This window comes from Schistocerca piceifrons, chromosome 4 (genome assembly GCF_021461385.2).
Source record: "Schistocerca piceifrons isolate TAMUIC-IGC-003096 chromosome 4, iqSchPice1.1, whole genome shotgun sequence".
NCBI lineage: Eukaryota > Metazoa > Arthropoda > Insecta > Orthoptera > Acrididae > Schistocerca > Schistocerca piceifrons.
Genome location: NC_060141.1, coordinates 727080173 through 727098481, shown reverse-complemented (window position 1 = coordinate 727098481; position 18309 = coordinate 727080173). Strand labels below are relative to the sequence as shown.

Below are 18309 nucleotides of genomic sequence, written 5' to 3'. Positions count from 1 at the left end.
AGTAAAGAAAAGGAATCTAAAAATCAGCAAAACTGAGACATAACAGAATGTCCAAAAACACAAGAAACCTGTAACAAGTTTTAACAACACTTCAAAATAATAAAGTTATACAGGGTATTCCAAGTGAAATGGTCAATTTTCAGGTGTGATCATTTAAAGCAAAAAGAGTCTAGTAAATGTGGGCTCTAAGATGCATACCTTAAGAGCTATGAGCACTTTTTCTGCAGACGTGATGTGTTTCACAGCAGCAAAGATGAAAAAGTGCTCATAGCTTTTAAGGTATGCATTTTAGAGCCCATGATTACTACATTTCATTCCTCTCAAAATATGGGAAGCAAAGAGCTTGCAATAGAAGGAACAGTATCAAAGATGAAGAAGTGCTCAAAGCTCTTAAGTTATGCACTTTAGAGTCCATGTTTACTATTTCTTGTTTTTCCTTGCTCCTAATGATAGTTCCAGTCACATCACTGAACTCTGACCATTTCTCCTGGGATACCCTGTATAACTTCGTTTGTTTACAGATGCACGTCAGCAGTCCTTAAATGCACTGAAATCCCCTCACCACAATATCTGAAGACCAGCATATCACAACTGAGGCAATCGTGGAAACAAAAAATAAGAGACAGAAAAGGATCTGTTTTCAACATCTTGCATGGCATTTTGAGCACAATAAAGGTCATCACCTTCTGAGTTACACGAATGCTCACACCCATTCGAAAAGCCCATCAAACTGAGGCAGCAGTCAAAATGTTATAGATGTGTCAGGCCAATCCATATCACTTCATTAGCCACTTAACTGCCATGGATGAGTGCTGGGTCTACCATTGTGACCTTGGAACAAAACAAGCAGTGGAAAAATGCATTAACTGTTGCCAAAAGAGGCAAAGACCCAACCATCATCAGGCAATATTAAACTGGGTATTTTTGGGACTGTCAGGGTATAGTGCTCACACATCATGCTCGCAAGGGGCAAAAACATCACAGCAGCATACTACTGAACTCTCCTGATGAGGTCACAGAGGAAGCATTGTGGGAAGCTGAGCAAGAAGGTGTTTTGGGTCCACAACAGCACCCCAGTTCATTGTGCAGAACACAGTTACATTCGCCATTTCTTTGGGCTATCAAAATTTGGACCCCCCCTTCCCCCCTGCCCCTGGTCACCTGACATTGCACCCAGTTACTTATTCTCCTTTCCTCAGCTGAAGAAACCACTGCATGGAGCACTTCCAGAATGATGACAGGGTGACTCTTGAGGTGGAATGTTTATTGAACAGCCAAAATCCAGACTTCTACAACCAAGGTCCACACCAAGTCATCCACTCTTGCGAAAAATGTGTTGTACTGGAGACTGAATATACAGGGACGAATGACACCATCATCAAGTTTCACTGGTACACTTTTGTCTTCTTTGAGGTGATAATTAAAACTTTGTGACTACCCTTCTAAGTCTCTCAGTAAAATAAACCTGAATGATAAAAACTGGAAGAAAGCTGCTGCTGACATATTCTTCTGTTACCTTTAATAGTAGCATACTAAAGATGGAAAACAGTATTTCTATGGTGGAGGAAAAAGAAAATGATTGAGGATAAGACCACGGGAATGATGTTCAAAAGTTGTGATATCATAAGCACAAAGAAGGAAAGAAAAAAGAAACAATAAATTACAGATGGAACGTGAAATTCGCACCCTTACAAGTGTAGGTGAAATTGCAATTGGAAAATTACAATCACGTTGGTGCTAGTACACCTTTCCTCTTTGCTCCACTCCTCTCCTCCTCATTCAAGCCAGCTGAATTACTCAGACAATAACTTACTTAGCTCTGCAGTGTTACTTAGTGACAGTAGTTCCATTTACCAACCTGAATAGTCCCCTGCCACTTATTTCGTCCACCTTGTACATGACTAAGATACACGGTGCATGTTTACCATGGACTTCAATTCAGGAAGTGCATGTTTCAAATCTCCATCCATGCAGTCTGATTTAGGTTGTCCACAGTTCATCTAAATCATTCCAGCCTAATGCAGTAGTGTTTCCTTAAATAACATCATGGCCAATTTCTTTATCCACATGTACGAGACTGAGCCAGCACTGACTCTAATGACTTCAACATTACTGACACATCTCTTCTTGCTAATCCCTTTCCCTGGCAGTCTAATGGAACATCTTGACATTTTAAAAGTGGCTTGTTTTAATCAGATGCCTTCAGCTATCTTCCTACTTTTGACTTGCTAACAGGGGATATCCACTTCTGAGTCTTCAGAAATCCACACTTAAGAACACACACTTTTGAAGATGATCAAATTTATCGTACATACACCAAATTCTACTTTATAAAACCGTTCTTGTCAGCTAGAAATTACAAAATTTTAAATTAAAGAACTTTTACTTTCCTCACTAAAATGTGCATATAACTTCAGTTAGAAATATTCAAAGAAATATATAATTAAACAGTAACAGACCTGTAATGGAATAGGCTCAAGAACAGGTACATGCTGTGGAATGTTTTGAGCCAGTTGCTTATAGCGTGATCGAGGGTCATCCCACGTTGTAGTTTTGTTGAAGTAGTTGACGAAATAGCTGAAAACAAGAAAAATTTGAGAATACAATACATATCCCCCTTTCAAAATGTACAGTAGCTGTATAAAATGAGGCAAAAAAAGGTTACAAAACAATGACTGACTGTACATCACCTCTAGATCTGGCAATGCTTTGTACATAAAAACTTCTATACACAACATTATGCAAAAAGCACAGGTCATAAGTTACTTATGCTGTAAATTTGTCATTTTTGAAAATCGAGCAATTTGCTATGATGAAACTGTTCAACACAAAAAATATTATGGTAACGATAAGAGCTAAACTTTAAGTTGGAGCCATTGAATTCAAAACTGACATTATTTATTCATTAATTTATCGTGTCAAAAGCAGACAGACTGATCATCATCAACAGTGCCACATGCCCTCTCGTCATGAGACACTGTGGTGAGGTATGGGATTTAAGCCAGGAAATTGGTGCAAAGTCTTGTGATCAGGAACTTTATGCCACCACCTCTCCTTCCCTTGCCAGCCACATAGTGAGAGTGAAAATTTCATCCACCACCACGATTCGAATCACCTCACCTCCAAATTGACCTCAAACACACAAGCGCATGTTAGTGATTTCGGCTATGGAGGCAATTTTGGTCAGTGGCAGACCAGAATTAGGCAATCCCAAGTGCAGTGATCATAGCTTTTGCAAAGTTCTTCATGGAGCTCAAGGTTGGCCTTAGACGACATTATGCGCTGAGGTATACTAGTCCCATGTTCACGAAACACTAGATCTACATTGCAGTTTCATGTCTGAAAATTAATTGTGCTCCCTGTGACATCAGAACAGGATCATTTGAGTAACTAACAGGTCATCCATTCTTCTGTGTGGCCAAGAGGGAGCACTGTTTCCGGTATAATTTATATTTCCAGATGTTGGCTTATTGTGTGCCACAGTTGTAGCATTGTTTGCGGTGATGGTGCTACAAGTTCCTTATTAAGTCTTGAGAAAACTTTTTCTTGACTTCAATTATGGGCAAGCTTGCTGGTAGCTAAAGAAAGGATGAGCTTCTGGTGTTGTTTTAGCCTTCACTTCTTGTCAGGAGTGGGGCCTCCAGCAAGCCAATTAGCTCCTCCAGAGGACTGGGCTGTAGACAACATGTAGTGATGCAACATACCTCATTGATAGTCAAATACACTTCTTTGGTATGGTACATATTCATCAGTGGAGTAGCACACAGAGAAGACAATTGTGCACATTATTTCTGGCAGCACCTTTCACCTCCATGGTATTCTTATGGGAGTTCAGCTGAGATGTAGCTTCCATTTTGTGCACAACATTTTGACAAGTGATCCAGCCATCTTCTTTGGATGCTATGAATTCTACTGTTATGTGTACTTACTGCCCTTGACTCTGACTACACTGTGAACTACTGGCATTCTCGCAATACTACTTATAGCCGAGTCCGACTCCTGACATACACCACATTCTTTGATGCTGTTTTGATTTCAGAGCCTGCACCAATATTCCATGAAATGCACAGTCTCTCAGTGTTTCCCAGCTATGGTGCATGTGGTGGCCCATGATACCTTAAAAAATTAAGTGCCAGACCTGAGGCTTGCTCGAATTGAAACCTACACCCCAGTTTATTAGGTTTTCTGACATCTTCATTTTGAAACACTCCTTAATTATGCTATCCCAGAAATAGCATTTGTGCCCCAATACTGGTCTCATTGCTTTTTATTTCATGATTATATTTGAAGCAGTTTTGTTGTTTTAGTAGACTGTGTCACTGCTGTTCCGTGCCTCTCTCTTCAACTGTTCTAATAGTCTGCCACATGTACGACCAACTGTTCTAATAGTCTGCCACATGTACGACATTCCACATTCACATGGCATGCAGTACATACCTGACTTTTGGATTGCTAGACAGTCTTTAACACTACAAAGAAGAAGATTTTTTTGTCTCTGGTGACGTGTGCAAAATACACTGCAGTCATGCTTCTGTTGGAGTGTACTGATCTTCCCAGTAGATAAGAAATTTTTTACTTTTCTGTCTCAGTCTCAACTTCTTCCTCTTCATTTTGACTGCAACAACAGTTTGACAAAGTGAGCAGCCATTCCTCTGGAATACTATTTGCACATGTTGTAATTCTTTGACAATGCTCTCCTTGTCTGAAAATGTTTGAACTCTATGCATTAAATTTCTTTAGCATTAAATTTCTTTGTGACAGACATTGATGGCTCGAGTTGTGGACACAGAAGTCTGTGTGATGGGTTTTCTATATATCCTGTGACCCAGGGATGTGTCCGGGCTTCTGTTAGCTAACATGCCTAGAAAAGAGGAAACAGTAGTGCAAGAGCCGTAACAGTTCACAGTCTGGTTGGAGTCAAACACACCAGCAAAACTTGCAGTACTTGAAAAGAAGATGATTGGGTTGGTCGCTAAATATTGTGCATAAAATGGAAACGACAACATGGCTGAGCTCTCAGAAGCACATCATTTATCAGTCACACCATGGAAACCCGAGGTGTCACAACATTTCTTGTAGCTCAATATTCAGAAAGAGCTAATTAAAAGACATGGTGCAGTCAAGCAAAATCCCAAGATACTTTAGAGTTGTACAGTGTTCCAGAGTTTTAACTTTCCATGAAAGTTTATACTCCTTTTTGCCTTTTTCCTCAAGTGAAAACCTCTTTTTTTTATTTGAGTTGGTTCCTTTCATAATATGCAAAGAAGGTGTCTAGAGCTGTCATCAGTCTCTCCTCTACTGTCTCCATTCACAGATGGAACTTAGGACACTATCAGGAAGGCACTGATGATCTGTGAAAATGTTGTATACAGATGATACTAGCACACCTCCTTGAGGCGAGCCTTTTCTTTGTTTCCCCCATTTGCTTCTCTGGCCTTGAAATTTCACTGAAAGAGATTTCTTATAGAGTAGGTCAAGAAATAGCATTCTGTGTTTTGCAGACTTTTTGACAAAGCACAATGAATCACAGTACCACAAGCTGTTGTAAGGGATATGAAGATAGCCCTTGGAATGTGGTTTCTTTCACGCTCGTCTTCTATAGGTTAATTAAGGCCAGTAATTTTAAATGAACAGCTCTTTCCTGCCCTAAAGCCTGTTTGTTCTAGGATCACGAACAAGTCATTCTATTCTATCAATCTTTGCAGACTTAGCCTACCCAACACCTTGTAAAGGAATCATAGCTCAGAAATTGGCAAACAGCTTTTTGGATTGCTTCGATCTTTGCAGAATTTTTAATATATCTATAACTTCAGCTTTCCTCTATATTCTTGGATTGAACATAGTTATTCAGTAACTGCAGTAGCCACTTCTTTGTTTTAGGGCAAAAATATTTAAGTTGCTTGATATGCTAGTCATGTATACCTGCTGCTATACCCATCCTATTTTTGCCCATGGGCAGTTCCAATTCATAAAGTGAAAAGTTTGTAAAAGTTTATTTTTGAGTTATAGCCATTACCAGTAATATTAGTCTTTTTTCACTGAATCAAGGGCCCTACATGAGGCAGTTGGCAGCACTGCCTGACAATGTAGAAATTCTCACAGTGCAGTATTATCAGGTGATCAGGTATATGCTCTGCATAGGTTAGTCAAGTGATAAGACACTTCTTATAATACACTGTCTAGTCACATTAATGTGACCACCTGTCAAAAGCCTGACTAACCACATTTTGCAGTGTGGAGTGCTGCAAGACATGAAAGAAGAGAATCAGTGACACTCTGTATGGTACCGACCGTTATGTGGAACCATGAAGACTCCAGTACCATGACCCATGCACTAGGTTTCTTGCTTGAGGATCCGTGGTGCAAAAAGCCCGATTGAGGTGCTCCCAAAGGTTCTTGATTTTAAAAATTGGAGAGTTTGGTGGCCAAGGCAGTTCGGTAAACTCACCCTTGTGCTCTTCGAACCACGCACATACACTGCAAACTGTGTGACATGTTGCATTGTCCTGCTGGTAAATGCCATTGTACCAAGGAGAAGCAAAATGAATGTAGTGGTGGACATGGTCTCCAAGGACAGATACTTTACTTGTGTTGCTCTGCTGTGCCTTCCAGAATGACAAGATCACCCAGGGTATGCCACGAAAACATTCTCCGACCATAACACTCCCTCCTCTAGTACGGAACCTTCTGCTTTCAGACATTTCACATCGTCCGTGTCAATGGCCACCTGTCCAATGGAGAATAAAATGGGATTAATCAGAAAAGGTCACCTTCGCCACTAAGTGAATGTCCAGTTGCAGTACTGGCACGCAAATTCTAGCCTTTGTTGTTGATGTACATCGGTCATTGAGGAGGCACTGTTGGTGCTCTTGGTTCATGTGGGTGGTCAGTTGCTCCACAGCTGAAGGTCTGTTCACTCGTACACAGTTCCGCAGCCGTTGTTCAACCCCATCATCTATGACCCGTGGTGCATCACAGATGCCTTGGCACTGGTTTTGGATAGCACCATTTTGCCATGCACAGTATACTTTAACCAAGGGGGTAGGTAAACAGTTTACAAACTTAGCAGTTTCTGAATTCTTTCACACTTGGCCCAAAAGTTAATGATGATGGGTGTCAGATAAATCACACCATTTCCACATTATGAGAACGACGGCACTTTTTTCCACATACTCCCAACATGCTATATATACCCTCTGCTGCTAGTGCTGCCACATGTCGTCTGTGAGTGGTTCTTGCATGTGGATGTCGAACATAGACTGTGGTCACATTAATGTGACTGGACTAAATAGAAGGGACATACGAAGTATTCATGGTTATTATACAGGGTGAAAAGTATTTAAACCGACAAACTCTGGGAGGTTGAGGGGAACATCAATACAAATATTTTTCCCCAATGTCATTTTTTCCTATGAGGAGTATTTAAACCGGTAGAGGAAGATTTCTCTGGCGGCAAATTAATTGAACCAACAAACACTTTTCCATTTTTTTATGACCAAGAGACAACACATTAACACAACCCAATTTCAATTACAGTAGATTTTAAAAAATGCCTCCATTGACATGTAAACACAGGTTACACCATCGGATCATGTTTTGTCTGACACGGCAAAAACCCCAGGAGTATCCGGAATTGTTCCTGCTGCTGCTACTATCCGGGCAACCAGATCCTCTTCTGATGCAACAGGAGTTGCATAAACAAGGTTGCGCATCTTTCCCCACACAAAAAAGACCAGAGGGGACATATCTGGGGCTCAAGAAGGCCACGGTACAGGACCACCTCTGCCAATCCACATTCTGGGTACCATTGGTCCAGGAATCGACCCACACGACGAGTGAAACGTGCCGGCGCCCCATCATGTTGGAACCACATGTCTTGTAGGGAGTGGGACGTCTTCCAGCAATTCTGGCAACGCTCTGGCGAGAAAATTGTAGTAGTCCCTGCCATTTAATGGCCTAGGCAGCAGATATGTCCCACTTAAACAGTCCCCACACATTAACGAAGAACCGCACTTGATGAGGGCTAGTAACTGTGGCACGTGGGTTATCCTCCCTCCAAACATGCGAATTGTGCATGTTGAAGACTTCATCACGCCCGAACATTGCTTCATCGGTAAACAACACAGAGGATGGAAAAAAACTGTGCTCTGGGTGGATAATCAACTGGTTCCAGGTTGTGGGCATGCTGTAAGTGAAATGGACGTAACAATTGCTCTCGAAGGACTGTCCTTACATTTGTCTGGTTCGTCCCCATGTTACGTGCAATTGCACGAGTGCTGATTGAAGGAACCCGCTCCACATGCTCCACCGGTTTAAAAAATCCTCATAGGAAAAAATGACATTAGGGAAAAATATTTGTTTTGATGTCCCTACAACCTCCCAGAGGTTGTCGGTTTAAATACTTCTCACCCTGTATTGTGATATCACTCCAAATGGAATGATATCACAACACAATTACCATGAAGTAAATTTATATTTTAACATACAGTGTTGTGTTGTGTGGACACTACATCGTCTGTCACCACATTTATATGTCTTGTGACTGGTAATTTACAAGAATGTCTGGTTGTAATGCAAGACTTAAGTACATGAATGATTTGACAATGGACAAGCCATCTCAAACTAGTCATAAATATATAAATAAGTAAGTAAAACTTCCTATGCGACTTAAGATGGTTGCTTTAACAGTTATTGTAAAATTTGGTGTAATTTTTTCTTCTTTAACTTCTGTTCTTTGTCTGGTTTTCAATCAGTACCTCAGTTGCATTTTTTATGAACTAATATGATCATGTGGGAAAGAAATATTAATTTTTCCTTTCCTTTATTTTCTACTGTTTAGTAGGTCCTAATTTATGAACAGGACTAGACTAAGTGCCTAATCTTTAAGGTTGGCACATTTAATGTTCCCCAGTAATAAGTTTAGAATTGATGTTATGGATCAGGCTATTAATGTAGTCTCCTGGTTTCTGCTATATTAATCCAGGTACCTTGGATGTCACAAAACTTTAACTTTCCTTTGCAGTTTTATAATATGAGCAATCCAAGGTCTGTTTTTCACTTAACAAGAATATTTTCAAGGTCATAAATGTATTACTGCGAACAGAATTCAAAAGGGAAAATAAAATTAAATACACATATACAGAGTTCCTCTCAAAAACAGACAAGTCAGTGATATGCTTAGGTTACTTTCTGAACAATTTTTTGAAAAGCCTGGATGGTGTGGATTGGCCTGAAATAGAATTTTATTTGCTTACACTGTATCGAAGGTTGATCGACAGCTTTTACTACTGTATATTTCACTTATCTGGGGCAATTAATTGACACACAAGGGGATTTGAAAACTGAAATTTATCGTCAAATTAAACTGGGTTGGAGGGCTTATGGAAGGAATGCAACAGTTTTCAAATCAAACATGCCAGTCTACTTAACGAAGACAGTTTTTGATCAATGTGTCCTACCGGTTTTAACGTACGGTTGTGAAACTTGGACTTTAAATGAATTTTTCAAAAGGAAACTTAGAACTGCTCAGAGAGCTATGGAAACGTCAATGTTAGGTCTCACTAAGAAAGATCGACAGAAAAGTGAAGACATTCGAGCAATAACAAGAGTAAAAGATGTTACAGAATGGGTTAAGACTCTAAAACGGCAGTGGGCAGGACATATTGCATGAATGAAGGATGGAAGATGGACAAAATCAGTTTTAGAGTGGAGTACCATAGAAAAACGAAGACCACCAGGGAGACCACCTGATCGCTGGGATAAGGAACTCAGGAAAGTTGCGGGCTTCAAATGGTAGAAGACAGCAGCGGACAGAGATGCATTAAAAAACCTCTTAAAAATGTATTTAATAACTTAAAGAAGCTACATCTTGTATATATTGAATTAGCTGAACAATAAATAAGTAAATAAATATTTCACTAAGCAGATTAAACAATGTGCCATTATCCATCCAAATAAGAGACAGGTATCAATATGACAGAAGAAATACCCCCAAACCATAGAATAGTACTTCTTAATGATGTATTAACTCCTTAAATTTTTTTAGTTACTGATCATTTGAAACAAATGTATTTTGCTGATACACTTAGTGTATGCATATATAACGTTTGGGCATTTTCCCTTTTAATTGTTTCTATGGCTATGTTTGTTGCCAATGTTGAGAACTATTTGTTAAACATGAAGGTCAGTGATTTCATACTATCAACTTTGCTATGATCTGCAAAATGTATTGAATTTTCTTTATTTATTACAAAAACACTTTTCTTGTTTAATGCTGAAGCAAATCTTTCCACTTCAATGAGTATTTTATTTACTGCACACAAGTGGTACTTACTTGACAATAGAGAGGATTCAATATCTACATCAGTAACATACATGTAGTTTGACATCATGGCTCCTGTATGTGATGTCAAAGTATTAGGCAGTTTTCCACCGGAACCCTCAAATAGATAAACACTGAATTTTACCATCATATGTTGCAGGAATAATATGATTCAAACTGCTGGTAAACCTGTGGTACTTAAAATGAAATCAAATTCCTCATCCAATGTTTGTTTCAAATTCTTTAGAGTACTTCTCCACCCATAACCAAAGACATTGTTGAGGTGAAGTGGCTTGCTCACCTCTACAACAGAGAAACCACATGTATCACCACAGTGGGATGGCATCCATGGAGAGACCAAACATATGGTTCCTGAAGAGTGCAGCAGTCTTCTCAGTAGGTGCAGGGGTGCAACAATCCGGATGATTGATTGACCTGACCTTGTCTCATTGGCCAACATGGCCTTCCTATGTTGGTACTGTGAATGGCAGAGAGCAAGGGGAAACTACAGTCATTATTATTATTTCTGTATCACAGACACGTAGCTCTACTGTATGGCTCTAGTGTTAAATATCCCAGAGGTGAAAAGCCAGCTTAGCTTGAGCATTCCATACTGCCCTTTGGCTTTCATTCATGATGTAATGGTGTTGTGACAGTTGACATAACATGCATGTTGAGTATTGATTTGAATTGTTTAGCAGTGCTAGCAAAGCCTTAATTGGAAATAGACACCATACACACAGTCACGCAAACACAACTCCCACACATGTGATCACAATCTCTGGCTACTGAGGCCAAACAGTATTTAAAGGCAGTAACTTTTGGCGTTTGCTCAAAAAAAAAAAAGGGGAACAGTTTTGGAGATAATCCCTGCTTGACCATTTGCAAATTCAATGAAATATTTTGAGTAGGTTGAACAATGTCTTGGATGAATACATCGAAAGTTCTTTTCATAACCTCTCAGATAAGGGTCCCAAGTTTGCACACCCTACACGCATGCTGAAGTGCCAACTCTGTATAATTATTATGAAATCAAACAACGGAAAATCCAGGATGTAATAATGACAGTATTATGAAAATTCATAATACTGTCATTAATTATGCCGCGTTATTATAGGAGGAGTAGGCATTCATGTCTTACAGTTTTTAAAGCAATAGACAACATTTCAAATTACCACCAATAATTATGTAGGCACCCAAGTCATCTTGCATGGGCCATAGGTGTTTTGCAATGGAGCTTTGAACTTCACTCTCGCTAACGAGGATATGAACGAACTTTCATTTTTCTACATTTGGAACAAGCTGCCAATTGTCACACTAAATATAAATTCTGTCTAACCCGTCCTACATACTTCTACAGTCATTCAATAACAATACTTTGTTGCATCCTATAGCATCACCCTATTCATCAGATTTTTTTATGTATACAGACAATAAACATGGTCCCAGGAGCACTCCTGACAATATCCTTCACTATGATGAACACTTAGCACTGAGGACAATGCATAGGATGCTATTACGTAATAAGTCTTCGAGCTGCTCACATAGCTCCGATCGTAATATGTGGTTAGTTACTTAGTTCATTAGTTAATTAGTCAGTTAGTTTCATGTTCCATGAGTCATTTTGCATGATAAATCGTACTGATGTGGAATGAGTCACTTTACAATCAAAGCGCAAATTAATTTGTAAATACGGCTTAAAGAGCACCTACCGTGGCGGGGGAAACCAACAATATGAACACCTTTCATTGTCAGCAGCAGCATACGTACAATGTCTTCAGTACGTACTGCAGTCTAGCAGAAATATCCCTGAAGATGAAGCCGCAAAAAGACGCACACAAGAGAAAGAAAATTGCCTTGGAAATGAAACGTTACGTCACTGAAAACACAAATCTGATGTGAGCGTTGCTGATATAGCGCACACATACAATCGGTCTACATTAACTATTTGCACTATCCTCAAGAACAAAGACATAATTAAGGAGATAGGAGTTTCAAAGGGAGTGACAGGAGTATCTAAACAACGGTTTTGTATTATGGATGATGTGGCAAAGTTGCTCCTTATATGGATAAATGAAAAGCTATTGCAGGGCGCAATATGTTTTTAATTGTGACGAGATGGGTCCTAATCTGGAAAAAGATGGAAAAGCGTACCTTTACAACAACATAGGAGAATGCATTGCCAGGTCACAAGCCAATTAAAGACCGCCTCACTCTGGTATTCTGTGCCAATGCAAGAGGCGATTTGAAAATGAAACTGCTGCTCATTTACCATTTAGAAACTGCACGAGCCTTCAAGAAGTGTAAAGTTCAGAAGGGCAGGTTAAATGTGATGTGGAGGTCCAAAACAAGCTTGGGCGACACATTATCTTTTTGTGATGGGATCAATGAAGTGTCTGGTAATTCGGTGAAAAAGTATTTGCTTGAAATGAATCTGCCACCCCATGTCTTGCTCGTCATGGACAATGTTCCTGCCCATTTTAAAGGCCTACAAGACAACCTCCTCGAAGAATTTCAATTGGTCAGGATCCAAATTCTGTCTCTCAACTCCACTCCATTACTCCAGCATTTGAATCAGCAGATTATTCCTAACTTTAAGAAGCTCTACATTAAAATACTCTTTGATCATTGTTTTGAGTTGACTCAAGCTACCAACCTTAGTCTGAGGGAATTTTGGAAGTATCACTTCAACATCATTGCCTGCGTCAAGATACCGAAAAGTCGTGGGAAGGAGTTACTAAGACACTTTGGCCGAAGTGCATTGATGAATGTGACTCTGAGGCATTTGAGTCAGTCTCCGTGGAGCCTGTAATCAATGAGATTGTGTCTTTGGCCAAGAGCATGAGACTGGAAGTGGATAATAATGCTATCAATGAGCTTGTGGAAGATCACAGTTAAGAAATGACTACCGAAGAGCTTATGGAGTTGCAGCGTGTTCAACGGCAGTAAGTTCTTCAGAGGAGGAGGAGGAGGAGGAGGAGGAGGCAACAGCAAAGCAGCAATCTTCTGGCACAATAAGAGAAGCAATGAAAGCATGGGAATCAGTTGCATCGTACATTGAAAATCATCACCCCAATAAAGCCGTGGCTACATGTGCTACAAATTTATTTGATGACAATGCTACGTCACAATTTTGCCAAGTGTTGAAGTGTCGGCAAAAACAAATGACAATAGGTAGCTTAGTTACGTGTTCAATTGCAAGCTTAAAATTTTTATTATCTACCCCATTCCCATAATGGCACAAAATGCATATATTAAACCTATATATTTATTTATTCCTATTCAAGAATTCATCTATAGTGTGGAAGGAGATGTCAAGGAGTCTTGATTTCAATATATTTTTGAAACTATTACTGCTGGCTGCCTGATATTTTATTTCATCTAATAATTTATCGACAAGTTTTACAGCAGCATATTTTACCTCTTTCTGTGCCAAAGATAGGTAAGTAGACGACAGTGTACGCCTTTCCTTCTTCCGATATTATAATCATGAATGTCACTGCTGTTTTTAAACTGGTCCATGTTATTGAGTACAAATTTCATTACTGAGTAAATATACTGTGATGCTGCTGTAAGAATTCCTAACCTTTTACACAGGTGCCTACAAGATGGGTGACTAAAAGCCCCACACATTGTTCTAAACACTTTCTTTTGAGCAGTGAATACTTTTTGCCTAAGTGTTGAATTACCCCAAAATATTATTCCGTATGACATCAGAGAGTGAAAGTATGCGAAGCATATTCGCTTACTAATTTCTATACCCTCAAAATTGGCAATTATTCAGATTGCAAAAGTTGCAGAACTAGGTTGCTGGTACATAAACTTGTGCTATTGTGGTAGGCGTGGACTTCGTGTCTATATTGGCTACAATAATGCATTCACTATGCTGTTCATAGTAGCTTATCCTCATTCCTATTTTTTTTTTTTTTATTCCTTGTTAAACCTACTCCTGCATTACCCATGTATGATTTTGTACTTATAGCCCTGTATTCACCTGACCAGAAGTCTTGTTCCTCTTGCCAACAAACTTCACTAATTCCCACTATTTCTACCTTCAGCCAATCCATTTTCCTTTTTAAATTTTATAACCTACCTGCCACATTAAGGGATCTGACATTCCACGCTCTGATCCATAGAACGCCAGTTTTGTTTCTCCTGATAACGTTTCTAAGTTATATGTCATTAATAACACTTCTAGTTCACTTTTCCTAACAGAATTGCTTAGAAAGTTTACACTGAAATTGCCACAGGTTAATTACTACTTCTTTTTGTCTGACAGTGGCATAATAGGGAGACAAACATTTTTATGAATAACTCCTAATCTTTAACGGGGACCTGTACACTGTTGCTAATATCAACACTACATGTTCACAAAAACAAACTTCAAAGTGCTGATAGACACAGAATTTGCCTACTTCTACAGTTTGTATTTATACACTTGTTTTGTGTAAATGTCAACTCCTCCTTTATCCATAATAGATATGCAAGTGAAATATGCTAAATTATACCATTTATACTTACCCTTTCCATCCCCCCAGTTACATGGTATTCAGAGAGACAAACTACATCAATCTCATTCTTAGTTTTGAGATCATCTAACCACACTAACAGCTCATCTACTTTATTTTTTATTCCCCTGTGATTTTATATAGGACCAGAATTTTCTCGGGTTCTTCGCAAGATCTTTTGCCAAGATCTGACGGTGCTTTTTGCATTGATCTTTTTACAGTCACATGAATTTTAACTCACTTTTGTCTGTCATCATTTGCGCATTCTTTTTGAATTGAGAGTGCAACTGTCTCTACTTCCTCAGTGATTTTTGAATTTTATAATTAAACCATAGTGGGCCTTTTCAATCCTTAATCCAGTTACTAAACACACACTCCTCCGTGCACAATTTACAATCCACTTAAACTTAGCCAATAATTCCTCTAAATCAATGATACTGTAACTAAATGACGCCCATCCATTTCCGAAGTGGGATGCTAACAACTGCTTATTTGCCCCTTCTAGCAAAAACACTCTCCTAGCCCTCTTGATTTATTAACTTTAGTAACCATCGTTATTAATTATTAACATCGTATTCACTAATCTCTATCTTCATACTGGCACTGTCGATAACGTCAGGCCTGCTTAGGGACATGCTTTGCTAGAATGTGACATTCACGAGTACACAGACAGTAAAATCAGCGAAAATTGCTATAACATCAATTAAAATACAATTATTTACAAATAAAATGCAAGCAATTAGCAAACTGAAAATGCAGAAAATTAGAACTTTAAACACTCCATACCACTGGAACAATTCTTTTCTGCTTTACACTGAATAAACTGCCAATACTGTCTTGTTTAGAATTTGTATAAATGTACCACCTTCCTAATAATGTTGTTTGTGGTTTTATCATTTTAAATGTGTTGCTCTGGAATCTTGCAAGTATCTTTAATAGATGGCCTGTGGAAAGATTATGCAGGACCATGGGGATGCATCAAGCTGACCAAGGCATCTTTTTGTTCCAATGAAACTTCACACATATTTCCCTCCCACCAAGCATCGTCATATAACATCAATGCCAGGTTGTAATGCTGTAAATGAAATAGCTGGAATTTCTTCATCTGCTTCAAATGCATTAACTGTTAATGGTGCAGCAGCTTACTCTGATCTTGTAGAAACCAATGGAATTTAACTGGTGATTTTCTCTTGTCCCAGCAATTGTGTGACCTTTGGTAAACCTTCTCTCCTGATCAAATGCAAGTTGTTCAATTTCTTTCTGCATAACACAAAAAAGATGATGCCTGAAATGCTGGCATTGCAGAACTTGAAACAGATCAAGTGGCATCAATATTTGGTTATCTATAGGTGTCTGCTAACTAGCATCAGGTGCCAGTGTTTTAGCTGTTCCTCCAATCGCAACACAAGGAGATTTTCCAGGGATGGTTCCCAAAAAATTCACTCAGCAGCCACCAAGTTGTTTTCGTGCAGGTATAAATTGAGAAAATTCTCGTATTAGGCAGCACATCCATAACTAAAGTAAAGAATGTATTTTATTTTTCCTATCGTTATCCTCAATTGTTTAACCAGCCTCATTATGAGCTAAAATGGTATCATGACAGAGGCAGTCACTAATAATACAGAAGCTGATATCCTATAGTTCTCTTCCACCAAAGGAAACCACAAATGGATTAATGTGGCTTGGTTCTTCTTCCAATGAAAGCTTGAACATCTTGAATGACAAATGAATACTTTCTCAGCAAAATCCATCACAAAATGATCATTTAAACATCTTCAAGATTTTCTTTCAGGTGCCTCTGATATGAACTTTGGTGATTTGAAGTGAAATGGTGGCTTATCAGGCCATGAATTTCTAGAACCGTTTTTCTACTGTTGCATTACATGTCTCTAGGCCAGTCTTGTCAGTATGGACACATTGTATTCCACCATATCTTTGAAAACATCAACCAAATAAGCTTCAAGTCAAGTTTTCCAAGACACTGTTCACATTGTTACAACATGCAGTCTTTTGATTCCAAACAGCACACAATTTTCTTGACCAGTTCCTTGTAGTCATCATCCTTGATAGGCTTGCAGCCATCACCAGTTTGGCATTTTGCTGTATACACATACACAAACTGAGTGTGAACCAGCAGCACCAACTGTGACACACCAATTTGCCCTGGTATCACAACATTTTGAGAAGCCGAAATCACTACCATATTGTTTGCATGATGAGAAACTTCAATTGACTGTAAACTTCTCTTAACCTTATATTTGTTTTTCCCAAAAGGTTCACAGCATATATTTTGCAGAAATTAAAATTTTGTTGCTAGCTGGGCATCATGGTACGAACAAAGGGTATTTTTTGTAAAGTCAACCCAAAATTCATTTCTTTCACTGGCTTAAGCTGACTTTTACCACAACAGAAATTGATGCTTACAATTTGGTTCATTTCACAAAACACACAAAACACTAATTAGTTCAGTCATAAAACTTTCAAAGAGCAAGTTAATCATAACAACATCAGAGACGAACTGAGGGTTTCAAAGAAAAATTCAACAATGGTGTAAAAACAATCTGGTAGTATTTTGACAATGAAAGACTTGAACAATAATAAAGCTGTAAAAACATTAGTAGTAAATTTACAAAATCTTTTGGGAGTCATTTCATTCAGAACCAGGCATGGATCTAAAATTAAACTACACAGCTCCTGAAGCTTAAAAGAGTTTCAAGAGTTTCAACGAAGCTCACAATTTGCAGCATTGTCCCCAGAACTGATCATGGCCCTTTGGTTCTGAGCTGAGTAGAAGGACTGAACTAGAAATTTCAAAAGTTTTGTCACATGCTAGGCTGCAACTTCTGAGACTTGCACCATAGGGTTGAGAACTGTACGGTCCCCTAATACGTCAGGCGTGCACTACACCTCAGAGGCTGCTACTCTGGTAGCTGTGTATGGGGTGCACACAAGGTTTTTTTTAGATTAGGCTACTCTCCATCCAATCCAGATAACTATAACTGTAGGAAACCTAAAAGTATCAGTGTAAGATCGAAATAAATGACTCCCACATGTGAGAGTATTAAATCCTAATGGTAAACTGCTGAAGAATTCACAACAAAGTGCCACAGTTAGAAGCATTCATGAAAAGCAATGAAGCACACTTAATACAGGGTACAGAAAGCTGGCTGAAACTTGAAACTAATAACAACGAGATTTTTGCAGAAAATTTAACTGTACAGCTAAATGATAAGCAAACGGGAAACGGAGGTGGTGTATTTGTCGTAGTAGATAAAAATCTCTAACCCACTGAGATAGAAATTGAAGCTGCATGTGACATTGTTTGGGCAAGACTCAGTATCAGGAATAGGCATAAAATGATAATTCGATCCTTCTATCACATGACAGGCTCATCTGATGGAACTGAAAACTTCAGAGAAAACCTCAGTTCACTTGCCTATAATTCCCCAATCATACTGTAATCATCGGTGGAGGCTTTAA

General features: G+C 38.9%; 1 protein-coding gene across 2 annotated transcripts in view; it reads right to left on the bottom strand.

Annotated features, from left to right (window-relative positions):
• LOC124794620 overlaps nt 1-18309 on the bottom strand; it is a 191198-nt gene that overhangs the window by 137597 nt on the left and 35292 nt on the right. For both annotated transcript variants that reach the window (XM_047258110.1, XM_047258111.1), the window contains exon 2: nt 2460-2577. In XM_047258110.1, the coding sequence (XP_047114066.1) occupies nt 2460-2577 (118 nt within the window). The remainder of the gene's footprint in view (nt 1-2459; nt 2578-18309) is intronic.